The sequence below is a fragment of the Mixophyes fleayi genome, chromosome 5 (genome assembly GCF_038048845.1).
Source record: "Mixophyes fleayi isolate aMixFle1 chromosome 5, aMixFle1.hap1, whole genome shotgun sequence".
In the NCBI taxonomy this organism is placed as follows: Eukaryota; Metazoa; Chordata; class Amphibia; order Anura; family Limnodynastidae; genus Mixophyes; species Mixophyes fleayi.
Window position 1 is genome coordinate 139574770 of NC_134406.1, and position 15324 is coordinate 139590093.

Consider the following 15324-nt stretch of genomic DNA (forward strand, 5'->3'; position numbering starts at 1 on the left):
TGAGATGGTCAAATAACAGCAGTGTAACAGTAAAAAATTCTCTTAACTAACCTATTAGCATAAATTTCATTTAAACCACATTCTACAGCTCACCTCAAAAACATGTGCTAACCAATCATTTTAAATGGCAAAATTGAGCCATATATTGTATGAACAGCTGATGATTGCCTTCGTTTTCTAGAATGTTAGCAATGTCCATCTGAAGTCACTAAAATTAACCCCTTTTTGCTATAAGCTGTATTGCATTTTGCCCTTTCCCGTGGATTACACTGTCCATCACAAGGACAGCAGTATAATCTCCAGGCTATACTGACACTAGGTTATATGATTTACCCATGGTTTGCTCTGATCCACAGAATACATTGGCTGACAAAGTGATCAATGTATCCAATTCAGAACTCTTTGTTTATTTTGCGTTGGAAGGATGCATGATCAAATTTTGCAAAAACGCTGGTCTGAACAATCCCTAACTGCCATTTTATTCAAGATTAGTTTTACCTTGTTTTTCTAGCCCTATATAGAAGAATGAATTGGCATTTTAAGAGACTATACAGTTAAATATATTTTTGCTTATATGTGCTTTGTGTTTATAATGCTTATGTGTGTTTTAAATAGTATGACATTAAGCATGTATTCATCCTACAGATTACAGCAGAAGATCATGGTCAAGAATTGCTTCAGAGCATTACAAAAGAATCATACTTTGTGGACTTCTTACAAGATGCTCCAGAAGCTACTGGAGATGAACCAGACGATACTGATTTGGAAGCCCCTAAAATCTATGAACCTATCCCTTCATTTGAAAAGCTCTCCGACAGGCTTGACTTTTTCATGCAGCAGTATAATGAAGCAGTCAGAGGAGCTAGGATGGATTTAGTTTTTTTCAAGGTAATTAGATCATTTGTGTTTTTGAAAACAATACATATAACGTACTTCACAAATAAATCGCCACAGTAAAACAAGTAGAGCTTATTAAGTGCTATTCAGCCAAACCCCCCCCCCCACTACCACTAATACCCCCCTGCGAGGCTCATTGCAAGAGCTCCGCTGGCCTGCAATAAGAGACAGCCTGGCAGTTGTAGGGGCCGCCTACCTTTAGTCCAGGGTCTGCGCAGATGATTCTGGGCTGCAGAGCAGCTCTCGGCCCACCATATAAAAATACATCATTGGTTTTAAAAAAAACAAACAAAAACAAAACCAGACCGATGCACAAACCAAAAAAAAAAAAGGACAAAACCAAATCAAGTGGCCTCATTAGACAACAGGCCTATCAGGAAAATTCCCAGTAAGGTCTATGGCCAATTCGCCCCAGCCCACAACCAATGAGTGATTAATTTGGTTCAAGGTGTAGTGTAAAATAAAAATAACAACTCTTACCAGTCCGGGCGCACTGATGTCTGATGATGTCTGCTCTCAACGCTGTCCAGGTTCCATTTCTGCCCATTGGCAAGTTGCTGCAGTAACAGCAGTACATTATTTAAAATTACTTGCTGATGTAATAATATATATTATAATTTAAGATATGACTTCCATTTATAGCCACATAGTTCTTGTGTATTGCTGGGCAGCTGGAAGCCTTATATAAACAGCCTATACAAATTTATTTCACTGCAAGGAATAAAAAAGGTATGTGTGTGCGTGTGTGTGTATGTATGTATGTATGTATGCATGTGTGTATATATATATATATATATATATATATATATATATATATATATATATGTATGCCCTTGCCTACACCTGTATTTTTGTACAACAGTATAAATGAATGAACTATGCGACTACAATAGAAATCATAGCTTGTGAATATAAAAATTACCTAATTTTACTTTTTTAGAGACTACATAAATACAAAATAAACAGAGAAATCCAGTACCAACTAATTATTTTACATTAAATTTTTTGCCACCCAACTACTCTCCTAATTTTTTTATTTTTTTTTTAAATTAAATTTTTTGGGGTTTTTGTAAACACAGACAGGTTATATGTGCACAATCAACAAATTTGCATGGTAGGCTGTTGATACAGAAAGAATGACATCCTGGCTCCAGTCCAAAAATGTACTCAAAGACCTGTAAAAGAGATATGCCATACCATACACAAATCTACTAGTAACAATATTACGAATAACATACAGACAAAGACAAAGGGAAAGAAGGGAAGAGGAAACCACATTTGGGGAAGGGGGTGTAGCAAAAATCCTCACTTAAAACTTCAATTTACTTTAAAGCTCTGTTAGCCTAGTAGGTTGTGAATCTGCCTGGTACAACACAAATCTAGATGGACCACCCAACCAAGCCAATCTTCGTATGCAAAAGTGGGAACAAAAACACTCAGTCAAATTTGAGATCGGGGACTCAGGAGAGTCTAAAAGGTATAGCCATGGGCCCCAGATAGCATAATACATTTCAAACGAGTCTGTGGTTGACAGTTGCATCTCATCCATGACCCTATAGTGTTCCAATCTATTAGACCAGTCCCGAATACTCGGAGGCATGGTGGATCTCCATTTCACTGGAATTACTGCCTTTGCTGCTGAGATAATAAATTTCAAGAGAGATTTTTTAAAAAGTGATAGGGGCATATCAACTTTATTTAACAGCCAGGACACCGAAGTGTTGGGTATGTCTTTACCTAGCAGCTTCCGCGTGATGCTTACCACCCGGGACCAAAACGTTTGCAACATGGGGCAATCCCACCAGATATGCAGAAGAGAACCAACACCCCGGTTGCATCTCCAACAAGTGTCGGGCACCCCATGAAAGGCCCTCACCAGATGAGCAGGGCATCTGTACCACCTGGTAATTACCTTATAGTGAGTTTCTAGAATTGAAACATTGGGAGAACATGCGTGAGATGCCCGAAAAATCTTGGACCAATCGGCCTCTTGTAGCTCAACTCCTAGATCTCTCTCCCACTCTGTTTTAAATTTCAGAGGGGACACGAATAGATGTTCTACCAAAAGCTTATATATAGTTGAGAGGGAATGTGCAGGGCAGGGTGACCTGAAACACAGAGATTCAAAAACCATTAGACTCCTAGAAGTGTGTTGTTTTGGGAGGCCCTGTGACAGAAGGTGCTTAATCTGTAAGTATCTCCAGATCTCTGCATTGAGCAACTCCCATTTGGAATGGATCTCTGTAAAGGAGAGAACCCCCGTAGCATTCACCAACTGGCCGACACGCTGGATCCCTGCCTGAGACCACTGTTTAAAAGCTAACGGGGTAGTCCCTGGAGGGAACATTGGGTTATTACATAATGGAGTTAGTGGAGAGATTTGAGAGGAGATACAGGAGAGAGATCTAAGCCTAGCCCATTTCGCTAATGTGGGGCCTAAAGTAGGATGAGTAATCTTAGGAATACTGGATAGCCAAAGCAATGTGGCAGCAGGGGATTCCAGAGAAGATGACTCGATTTCCACCCATTGTTTCGACCCAACCTGACCAGACATCTCCATTATTCTGACCAATACTGCTGCATCGTAGTAAGAAGAGAAGTGCGGGAGTTGCAAGCCCCCCATGTTTCTACGTCTAAATAGTATCTCATGCTTAAATCTAGGGCGTCTCCCACACCATACAAAATCGCGCACCGTTCGTTGGATGCCCTGAAACCAAGAGTTCGGAACATGAATTGGTAAGGTCTGTAGAAGATATAAGAGACGGGGAAGGACATTCATTTTGATTATATTGACCCGACCCATCCAAGTAAAGTTCTTACTCTGCCACTCCCTTAAGTCTGCTCGAATCCTGCCCAAAAGTGGTCTGAAATTGAGGTCATAAAGGCATGTGAGGTCACTAGGAATTATCACCCCTAGATATTTTAATTGAGATGGGTGCCATATGAAGGGGAAGTCGAGTTTCAGCCCCTCTACCACTGTGGCTGGGGTCTTAATGTTCAAAGCCACAGATTTACTATAGTTGATTTTAAAATTAGATAACACGCCAAACTTTTGAAACTCACTAACCAAATTGGGTAAAGAGACAACTGGATTGGAGATAATGGCTAGAAGATCGTCTGCAAATACCGCAAGTTTATGTTCTTTGTCTCCAACCTGTAGACCGGAGATATTTGGGTTGGCCCTGATAGCTCTTGCCAACGCCTCCATACACAACACAAAAATAAGTGGAGAGAGCGGGCAGCCCTGTCTGGTGCCATTGTTCATCACGACTGGCTCGGACAAATCTCAGTTTATTTTAATCCGAGCCGTAGGTTGTCGATACAGTGCCAGGATTCTGTGCAAACCAACCGGACCTAGTCCCAGGTGCTCAAGGATCCCTCTCATGAAAGGCCAACTTACGCGATCAAAAGCCTTCTCTGCATCAGTGGACAAAAGCATTGACGGTGTTACTGAACGAAAGGCCAGATGAACCAGATCTATCACCTTGGTGGTGTTGTCTCGTGCCTCACGACCTGGGACAAAACCCACTTGATCTGAGTGAACAGTCTCTGGGAGTAGTATTTTTAATCTATTTGCAATAAGTTTCGCGTACAGCTTAAGATCCACATTAAGCAAAGAGATAGGGGTATAGCTTGCGCATTGAGAGGGGTCCTTTTCTTCCTTAGGGATCACAGTTATGTGTGCTTCCAGACTCTGGGAGGAGAAAAAAGCATCTCTGGAAATTGCATTAAATGCCGACACCATCATTGGTATCAACTTGTCTTTAAAAGTCTTGTAGTAAGCAATGGTAAAGCCATCAGGGCCCGGACTCTTGCCCCCAGGTGTAGATTTAATTGCCTCCCTCAGCTCCCCCTTAGTGAAGGGCTGTTCCAGCATGTCACTGTACACCCTTGAAAGAGTAGGAAAACCTACCTCCTTTAGGTATGTCGAGATCTGAGCTGAATGAGTGTAGCCGTCACTCTCCTAATTTTTAAAAAAAACGTTTTAATGAATATTTGATTTATTTTACTTACCTATTGTTTTTCTCTTGGCTGGTCAGCACAGCAGGATCTGCAGGGAACTCAAACTCTGGCTCACCAAGTGTCAATGGTGACACAAAACCGCTCCTCACAGTCACGGATCTTACCTTCTTCTCAGAGGCAGGCTGTATGGGAGCTTCACAGAAAGGAATGATGGGGAGGGGGCGGAGTGGCACTGCAGTAACTTTATTTACACTGACAACAGTGTGCAGCAGACAGATCCTCTGGGTGGCACCACAGCAGGCACATAACAAACTGACAGTTGTAGGTGCCGCCGCACATCACAGTGACACTGCCACTTCTCCTCCCACAGTCATCTAACAGTCCTGTTATCTGAGTACAACGGGGATGTAGTAATAGTGGGTGAATCAGACCCAGCAGTGAGATCTCTTGTTATGCTGCCTGTTGTCAGTAGAGATATCAGATAGTGACTAGAGCAGGAATCAATCTGTACACAGTTGACGCCTGAAAACCCCTTCATCCATCCGGCTCCCGCCATGCACTGTATTCATCCAGCGGCTGCCGACAACTTCAAACAGCCGGTGGCCGCGGTCCTCCGCATACCAGCCAGTCAGTGGTGCCCCCCAGGTCCCGGCGCCCTAGGCATTTGCCTAAGGTTGCCTAATGGAAGCGCCGAGCCTGCTCCTTGCATTGTAACTAGGTTTGTCCAGGAGCAAATTTACTCTTTTTTTTAGTTTCTCTCCTTAATGACTCAGGCCCATAAAATGCAATTTGCTAAGAGCAACATAAAGACATTGAAGCACATGCTTATGAGTTGAAATTATAGGATTTCATAGTTTGTGCTGTGTTTGCACAAAAAGTGATATTTGTTGTTCTTAAAGTGTACTTTGCATAGTAGAAACCATTTGGGGCCCAAGTCTTGTCTTGAATTAGACATATTTTATGTGAATTGCAGGTAATCATGACCATGCGCATAAAGTAGGGTTCACATTAAAGATGTTCACTGAACCCCGTGTTTTGGTTTTGGATCTGTATTAACTTCATGTTTTGGTTTTGGCAAAACCACCCTCGTGTGTTTTGGATCTGTATTTTTTGGAAAAATTGCTAAAATATGCTAAAATCACATAATTTAGCTCTTTTTCGTTGCTACATTATTATTAACCTCAATAACACTAATTTCCAGTCATTTTCAGTCAATTTTGACCACCTCACAGTTCACAATATTATTTTCATACATTTTCAGCCAAATACTGCAGCGTGCTGGCTGGATGCTAAGCAACAGAGCAACAACACAAACACACAGCAGTTCATAGCACATCTAGGAAACATTTCCGCATAGCAGTGGCAGAAAAGAAAAGTGCAAGATGGAAATGTCCATGGAAATGTGTTAAAAAGGTTTAACAAACTCACAGAGAAACAGGAGGTGTAGCAGGTACAGTTTAACAAACCAAGCACTTCAGCGACAAGGAGTGCCACTTTTGTTGCTGAAGTGCTTGGTTTGTTTGGCCCCCCCACAAAACAAGCTAACAATGGGCTTAAAGCAGCTAAGCTAACAGTGCTGTCGAGGAACTCTAAAGTGGCAAGATGTTGTTGTCATCCTCACCCTCATCAGTGTGTACATTATCCTCACACAATATTAAATCATCCCCGCTGGAATCTACCATTACAGAAGATTCTGTACTTTGATGTAATTGCCGGCAAAAGCCTTCCTCGTGGAATTTGTAGTTCATTTTGATGATCATTATCTATTCCACATTTTGCGCTCATTGCCATGTATTGGCTGTAGAATTACCTCACTTATCCAAGAAACAAGTGGAGCGATCGTTGCCATGTATTGGCTGTAGAATTACCTCACTTATCCAAGAAACAGGTGAAGCGATCAAATGAACCATAACTAGTTTCATGATCCAAGGACAATTCCATCTTGCACCACTTTTCTTTTCTGCCACTGCTGTGTGCTAATGTGTCCTAGATGTGCTAGGAACTGCTGTGTGTGAGAGTCATTGCTCTGTCGCTTACCATCCAGCTAGGTCGCTGCAGTATTGGTCCAAAAGTGTATGAAAATAATAATGTGACCTGTGAGGTGGTCAAAACTGACTGCAAATTAGTGTTAGTGAGTTTAATAATAATGTAGGATAAAAAAACAGCAAAATTATGTGATTTTAGCATTTTTTCTAAATAAAAAATACATATCCAAAACCAAAACACGCAAGGGCGGTTTTGGCAAAACCAAAACCCGAAGGTAATCCAGATCCAAAACTAAAACCAAAACATGGGGGTCAGTGAGCATCTCTAATTTCTATGCTGTCATTAAAATAATCCTCCACTATTCAGTGGAGATGTTGATAATAGGATCAGGTAGAGTTACGGCAGAGGTGCCCCGATTTTTGGATAATTCTTTTAGACCAGATGTCAAAATTTTGTGCTGACTTATCAGCATCATCCCTGGGTCTCTTGGAAAAGCTTAGTTTTTTTCCTAGCAGCAGTAGTCTGAGAAACTGAAGGAGGAGACGCCATTGTGTCATGTACTACTTGAGCTATCAACTTGTTCACCAGGAGGTCATTGCATCTCTTGGGATCTGAGACAGTTGTAAATAAAGACAAGGCATAGCACTTAAACCTAGGATCAATCACAGCTGCCAAAATGTAGTGATCCGATTTCAAGATGTTGATAACTCTTGGATCCTGGCGAAGCAAATAAAGTACTTGATCTACAAGTTTGACATACTTGGCGTAATTGCTTTTTTTCATCTCCTCCTTCAATTTCTCAAGCTGCTTTTTCAAAAGTCTATTTAAGGGAATCACTTGGCTCAAGCTAGCAGTGACTGAACTTACGTCACAGGTGACTACTTTGAATGGTTTCAGCACCTTGCACAACACGGAAAGTATTCTCCACTGCGCTTGAGTAAACTACATCCCCCCTCCTTTCCCAATGTCATGGCAATGTTGGGCAGCACAGTGACGTAATGGTTAGCACTTCTGCCTCACAGCACTGGGGTCATGAGTTCAATTCCCGAACATGGCCTTATCTGTGTGAAGTTTGTATGTTCTCCCTGTGTTTGCGTGGGTTTCCTCCGGGTGCTCCGGTTTCCTCCCACACTCCAAAAACATACTGGTAGGTTAATTGGCTGCTATCAAAGTTAACCCTAGTCTCTCCCTCTCTGTCTGTCTGTGTCTGTGTGTAAGTGTGTGTCTATAATACGGAATTTAGACTGTAAGCTCCAATGGGGCAGGGACTGATGTGAATGAGTTCTCTGTACAGCGCTGCGGAATTAGTTGAGCTATATAAATAAATGATGATGATGGCTTGTGGAGTAAGCGTGGATGGCTTTTCGCTGTTTCTCCATCCACAGAAGCATATACAGAGTGGAATTCCACCTTGTCACCACCTCTTGCTTCAGTTGGTGGCAGGGCAAATTGAATTGCTCTTGTAGCTGCTGCTCCTACATGCTGTTGCCGAATGTCGGAAATGTCCAGATATTTTACGGGCCACAGACAGCATAACACGCACAACACGGAAAGTATTCTCCACTGCACCAAACTAAAATACATTGCTCCTCCTTTCCCAATGTTATGGCTTGCGGAGTAAGCGTTGATGGCTTTTCGCTGGTTCTCCATCCTTACAAGCATATACAGGGTGGAATTCCACCTTGATACCACCTTTTGCTTTAATTGGTGGCAGGGCAAGTTAAATCGGTCTCGTAGCTGCTGCTCCTACATGCTGTTGCAGAATGCCAGAAATGTCCAGAATTTTTTTTGGGGCCACAGACAGCATCTCCTGCTTGACCCTATCAATTTTCAAAAAGATCTGTACCACCAAGTTGATTGTGTGAGCAATGAATGGAATTCACCCAGCTGTAATGCTGTCACAATATTGGTAGCGTTATCAGAAATGACATACCCGGAAGAGAGTCCAAATGGATAAGCCATGTTACAATGACATCCCTTCGTTTTTCAGCGGTATGCCTCTTAGTGAAGCCAGGGATACACAGAGTAGCTGCTGCTGAGGGCGGTTCACCAACCCAGTGGGCTGTCACAGTCATATAATTTTTAGTTAGCCCAGTTCCGCTTGTCCACATATCTGTTGTTAAGTGTACAGTGGGTAGAATGGTATTTTGTAGCCTAATAATTACATTTTTTGGAACCTTCTGGTAGATGTGAGGAATTGCTTTTCTAGTAAAATGGTGTTGTGATGGAATTTGGTAACGGGGACACAAGACCTCAATTAACGGTCTAAGACCAGCTGCGTTAATTGTGGAAATTGGACGCAGATATAATACTAGCATAGTCGCCATGACATCTGTGATCCGCTTTTTCAGTGTGTCACAGCTTTTATTCTTGCTTCCTCTTGCAAAGGATTGTTTAACAGTCAATTGTTGTAGTAGTCTTTTTCTTCATCTACTTCTGGGTTGAAGATCCACCCCACCAGCAGCAGTAGCAGCAGCAGTGGGCCGAGCGGTCAAGAATTCTTCAGAGGAATCCTGGATAAAGGAGGAGTCATCTAGCCTTGGAAACTTGAATGCAGGACTAACTCTGATCACTAGTGAAGATATTGATGAAGAAGATGTTGTTGGTATTGATTGCAGGTGCCAGGATTTAGCTAAGAGAAGGGAGCTAGCTGATGCTGGACTGCTTGTTGTTATTTTTTTAGCATAAGTTTCAGATTTTCCCAACTGCTTGCTATGAACTTGCTTCAAATGGTTTAACATGGATGACATTCCTAGATGGTTGTCAGGATTTGGGTAAAAATAATTCCACACCTAAGAGGTGGATTTTTTGGTTTTATGCCTAGTCATGGCATTGGCCTTCTTCTTCTCACTAGCAAGAACTAGTTCCACTGCTGCTGGACTTACACAAACAACAACATCATCATCAACATCCTCATTAGCGCCGTCATCGGCTACACAAATATCCCCCTCATCCTGTTGCAAATCCAAAGTAGTATCCTCAATTTGTGTATCACTGGCTACACTTGGCATGCTCATCCACACATTTACAGAAATGGTGAAAGGAGTACAGTATCAGAAAGGCCAGGCTTAGATATAACACTCATGGATAGACTCTCCTCAGGGATTTCTGTAACTTCTGAGCATACAGTTTCTTTTACTGCCTTACTGGTTTTTTTCCAGCTTGGCTTTTACACATAAAAGTTTTTGGGCACCTCTTTTGCACTCAGAATGATAAGGTCTTGCATCGTCATGACAGACCTTAGAAGAAGATGCATACAGAAAAGCGAAGGTCCGATTCTTTCCTTGCCACTGCGTGTGTAGAATGGCATGTTAGCAATTTTATGTTTTTCTGCCTTGATTACAAGTGTAGATTTCTTTACCAAGGTAAAAACTTTTTTTTCTGTTTCCCAAACTTAAAACAACTTTGCACTTGCTCATAAGCTTTAGCAGATGATGTAGAGGGACTAGTATCATCGTGACTGGTACCAGGAGCTGCTTGGTGCTCCTGCTCTTCGGATCGGAGACCATATGGATGGCACTCAGCAATGTGACTGTAGACTGGAGAGTGACAAGAAGACTGTCTGCTACCCCTGTTTCTGTATGAGCAATAACACACAGCAATGTGACTGGAGAGTGACAAGAACACTCACTGCTAACCCTGTTTCTGTATGAGCAATGACACACAGCAATGTGACTGGAGAGTGACAAGAACACTCACTGCTAACCCTGTTTCTGTATGAGCAATGACACACAGCTATGTGACAAGGACACTGCCATCCCTACTGTTTCTGTATAAGTAGTGGCACACAGCTATGTCACTGGAGACTGATAAGAACACTGCCACACCTTCTGTTTCTGTGTGAGTAATGACGCTGAGCAATGGCACTGGAGACTGCCAAGAACGCTGCTACCCCTTCTGTGACTGTCTGTGAAATGGTGCCGGATTTCCATGGGGGACGGTACTTATGGAATCCAAAACTCGCGAGATCCGATGGCGTTTTCCCTCGGTTTCAATTCCGAGGACGCGCAAAAGTACAGAGCGGCTCGGTACCCGGATTGTCTAAGTTCGGGGGGCGTCGGTTTTCAAAAATCGAGCCTGAGCATCCCTAGTTCACATGTGCCCTGATTACAAGACCAGTTTTGATTTTTGGTTTGAAAGACACTTAACTTGAAATGTTTATTTTCCTCTAACTCAGATCCCTTAAACACTCTAATTAGCATGGGTAGTGACAATAGAATATGTTATAGTCACTTGTGTCAGGATAGCACTATTAAGCACATGCCAGTTTACTAGACTATGCAAACACTATCAAAGCAATATCTTGGGTTTTGTTTTTTTAAAAAACCCTCGCAAAATAGGAGCCTTCGCATGAGTGAGCGTGGAAGCACACAGATGTTTGTAAGAAGGCACTTGCATTGCTGAATTATAAATATTAATGGAGTTTGGCCCTTCAGCAGTTGTTGAGAGCTTAGGAAGTGAGGAGCCATTGGGGCATATTCAATTGTTGGCGGTTTCCGCTGCGGAAAAAGTGTGTTGTTGGCCTGTCAACAGCCATGAGATTGAATCTTTTGATAACAGAGTGGGTTTGCTTCTTCAATATTAAAATATTACTGTTGAATCTCGCCTCAAACCTAAAGTTGGTTTACTTGTAATTTTCACATACTTGAGTGTGTCACATTAGTATTTAATGCATATAACAGATTCATTGTTAAACATGATTGTATAGTATTTATGTTAACTGATCATTTAAACAGGTATTGTATACATCAACTTAGATTATACCCATGCTATTATTACTCTAATACTTAAAAATATGTAATAATATAGGAGTTATAATATACACTCTCAATAAGAAAAATTGCCCACCATGGCCTAGAGGCTGCAAAATGTGAGTAAACCTGTGTTCTTTAAATGGCTGAGATTGGCTTTCTTATGCTTTACAAAAACATTGCTAGCAGCAGCTTTTAAATAATGCATAACACAGAGCACAACAGACAAGAGAAGTCAAATGTGTGTAACCAGTTCCATAAAATTGTTTATCTCTCTTTGTTCTGTTAACGGGAAGGAGTAATGTGGAAATCGCAATGTCATTTTATCTTGTTCTACTCATTATTCAGCAGCAGCTGCCTTGCCACATTCTGAAAGGTTAAATGTATTGTATAAGTTCTTTAAATGCGCTGCAGGATATTGATCCAGAAAAGCCATGGTACTGAAATTGGCAACGCACTACATAGAGTACTTTGTATGTCATCCTTTGCTGCTTGGTAACCGGTATAGTCAGTTGAGCGCAACAATATATTTTCTTTCAAGTTTAGAATGTGAATTTGGGAGTTTCATTATGCCATGTCATCATAAGCCGAGACATTGAATGGTGACAGATTGTATAGTTAAAAGCACTGAGAACCTATTTGTGTCTCCTAGAAAAAAAACTGACTGGTATTTATATTTTAAATATCAGGAAAATAGTTGCCTTTGTATCTATAATATGCTTGTTTTTTTATTATGTTTTAAAACTAAGCATTAAATACATTAATACATGAGGATTACATGCATGTCTTCAGGAATACCATGTTAAAAAATAAACATTAAGGGTAAAGTGAAAATACACCTAATATTATTTATTCAATAATAATTAGGTGACCAGCATAAAATAAGGAAGAATTAAATAATTAAATAAAATGTAATTAAATAATGTTAAAAAAATAAATAAAAAAAAAGGAAAAACAAAAACAAACCTGGTTTAAATTCTTGTCTATTCTTTGTGTACACTTTGCCACGTTATGTTATCGGCAAGTGGAGAATGAAAGCACAGAAGATGATAACCACCATGATCGTGATTGATAGATAACGTGTGACTGATTCACACATAGACTGTAACATTAGTATCACACGTCTGACCTCAATTTCTAGGCTTTGGTACCAGGTTTTTAATATATTTTTAGTTGATTTATTGCAACTTCTATACTTAAAACTGTTGTATTATATATAGATTTAACAGAAATGTTATCTTTTATTGTCACTTATAACTTTACCATGGAAGAAGCGACAATAAATGTGTTCAGGTGGGTTCTGGGACCACCAATTCTTTCTTGTGCTAACACACTGTACATAGGTTATGTACTCAATGAGAAATCTAGAAAGAGTGGTGTTTTGAAAGTATGGTGCGTAAAGGAACTCAAGAGCATCTAAGGCTAATGTAGAAAAAAACAAATAATGTAACCAATATATCAAATTTATTTATTTTATTTTCTTTAGCTCATTTATTATGACTTAATGCTGATATTAAATGCAAGAGGCAACAAAATAAAATAAAATCTTATTCCCTTTATTTTGCATTATTTCCAAGAAAAGTATTGATTTTTCCTCCACAGTGCTATTTGCAGGTACTGTTTGCACTATTATATCTTATGTCCCTGTATGATATGTTACACTGGTCTTAATGTTAATTAACATTTGTTTTATTTTTCAGGATGCAATGATTCATCTGGTAAAAATCTCCCGCATTATACGGACCCCTCAAGGAAATGCATTGCTGGTGGGTGTTGGAGGATCAGGGAAACAAAGCCTAACTAGACTGGCTTCCTTTATAGCTGGATATCAGAGCTTTCAGATTACTCTGTCAAGGTACATATTTGATAATCAAAATTGTATAATTTAGCAGATGATTCTCAAAAAAATGCACCACCCCTTTATTGTAGGCTAAGCTGACAAACACCTTAATGAGGGTTATTATTCTAAATCCCGTAGTATTAAATATGTTATATGGAATCAGGGGAGGGCTGGCACATTTTAGCCCAGGGGGCAAGACTCGACTCAACAGCCTATATTAGAGGAAAAAAATGCAGGTGGCCCTGTGACCCAGCCCAAGCAGGTCCGCTATGGGTCCGGCCCGGGGGCAAATGCCCCCCTGCCGCCCATTCAGCCCATGTGTGGAATCTACTATACATATCAGTCTAGCAAGCAAGGGTAAATGTATTTACCATTGAAACATGGCTGTATTTAAATAATAAAGCATTATTTCATTAATTTTCCTCCTGTCCTGAGATGCCAATAAAAGAACAAGCATTGCGGTAATACATGTATTACTGTGATGCTTGTTAAATAGGCTTTGGCGGTAACCCCGGCCATTCTTTTTGCCAGTGATCATATGGCTTATCATCCTATGATAAATATCCCACATAGATTTAGTTTATCTTGTAATTCAGACTATGTAGATTTCTCTCTAGACAATTAAACCCTCAGTAACACCACATGAGAAAAATAATAATTATTGTTTAGTTTGGTAATTGCTTTCTGTGAAATCCCTATGCACTCCAATCATCAAAATCTGTTTGAATCACAGTGAATTATGATCATATAAACTGCAAATCTGTACATTATTTGTGCTATATACAGCCAGCTAAAAGTTTAACATCATTTAAAAGCTAAAATGAATACTTTCATATACCGAAAAAACTTTAACTGACTTTTTGTTTTGTTTACAAATAATGTGACCCATAATATAGGGACATCTTTTAGCTTATATTTGCTAAATTCCTAATTAAATGTAAGATAGTCGATCTAAATTGCCGTTGTTTACGAAACTATCTTCAATTTTTAAAAAAAATTAAATTGGTAACTATAATATTACCAACAAAATCCATTTGTCAGATACCATCTAAAAGTAATGGAACTTGTATACAGTTGCATTTCTGTGCTGCAGCCTTCAGCTGACTAATGTGTTTGGTGACCCTTCAGCAGAATACAGGATAATTGCATGTTTCTATATATGTCTTGCTGTGATGACAGATTTTATGTAAAAAGGAAAGGAAAGATTCTTGACTGATAGCTGTTAACGATTTAGTAAATAATGAGTCAAACTCCTTTAAGACACTTATTAATGCAGACTGAAGATGAAGCAGTTTTGTATCTTGCTATAAGGAGTCTGAAGCATTTTACCATATAATAAGGAGACTAGCATGGGTTAGTGAAACAGATGTTTTATGTTCACCTCTGACTGCCACCCACTTCTCGCTCTCTTCATGTTGAAACCACAATTGCACTAATAGAGCAGTTCAATCCTGGATTCTGAAGAGATATCCCCAAACAAAATAAAAAATGCATTGCAATCCACATGTGTGTGTATTGCTTTCTGCATCAGTAATTACCAAGGCTGACACCAGAAACTAATAATGCATTAGCATTCGGTCATTTGCTGCAAGGCAAAAAGAAAAATAATTTGATAAAAAAAATCCGCTTTCCAAGCTGTTGCATTTTTATACCCAATATAATACATGTAAAAATGGTGTTTTCTTTTAATGTCTAAAGCCATATGTATGGGCTGTGCCATTGTTAGAAGGATTAATACAAACCTACTGTGTACAGTGTAAGAAACTGGATTTACTGTACTATTGAAGCACATGATCAATTGTCCACTCAGGGCCAGGTTTGCAGGTTACACCACAATTTGTACAGGAAGATTATTAATGGTTCAACATTAACACCTAATATAGTGCC

The 15324-nt window shown here is 40.0% G+C and overlaps 1 protein-coding gene across 1 annotated transcript in view; it reads left to right on the plus strand.

Moving 5' to 3' along the window:
• The window catches only part of LOC142158677 (dynein axonemal heavy chain 5-like), a 363541-nt gene that overhangs the window by 178730 nt on the left and 169487 nt on the right, over positions 1-15324 (plus strand). The window contains exons 54-55 of the mRNA XM_075212884.1: positions 646-888; positions 13298-13452. Coding sequence (XP_075068985.1) covers positions 646-888; positions 13298-13452 — 398 coding nt within the window. The remainder of the gene's footprint in view (positions 1-645; positions 889-13297; positions 13453-15324) is intronic.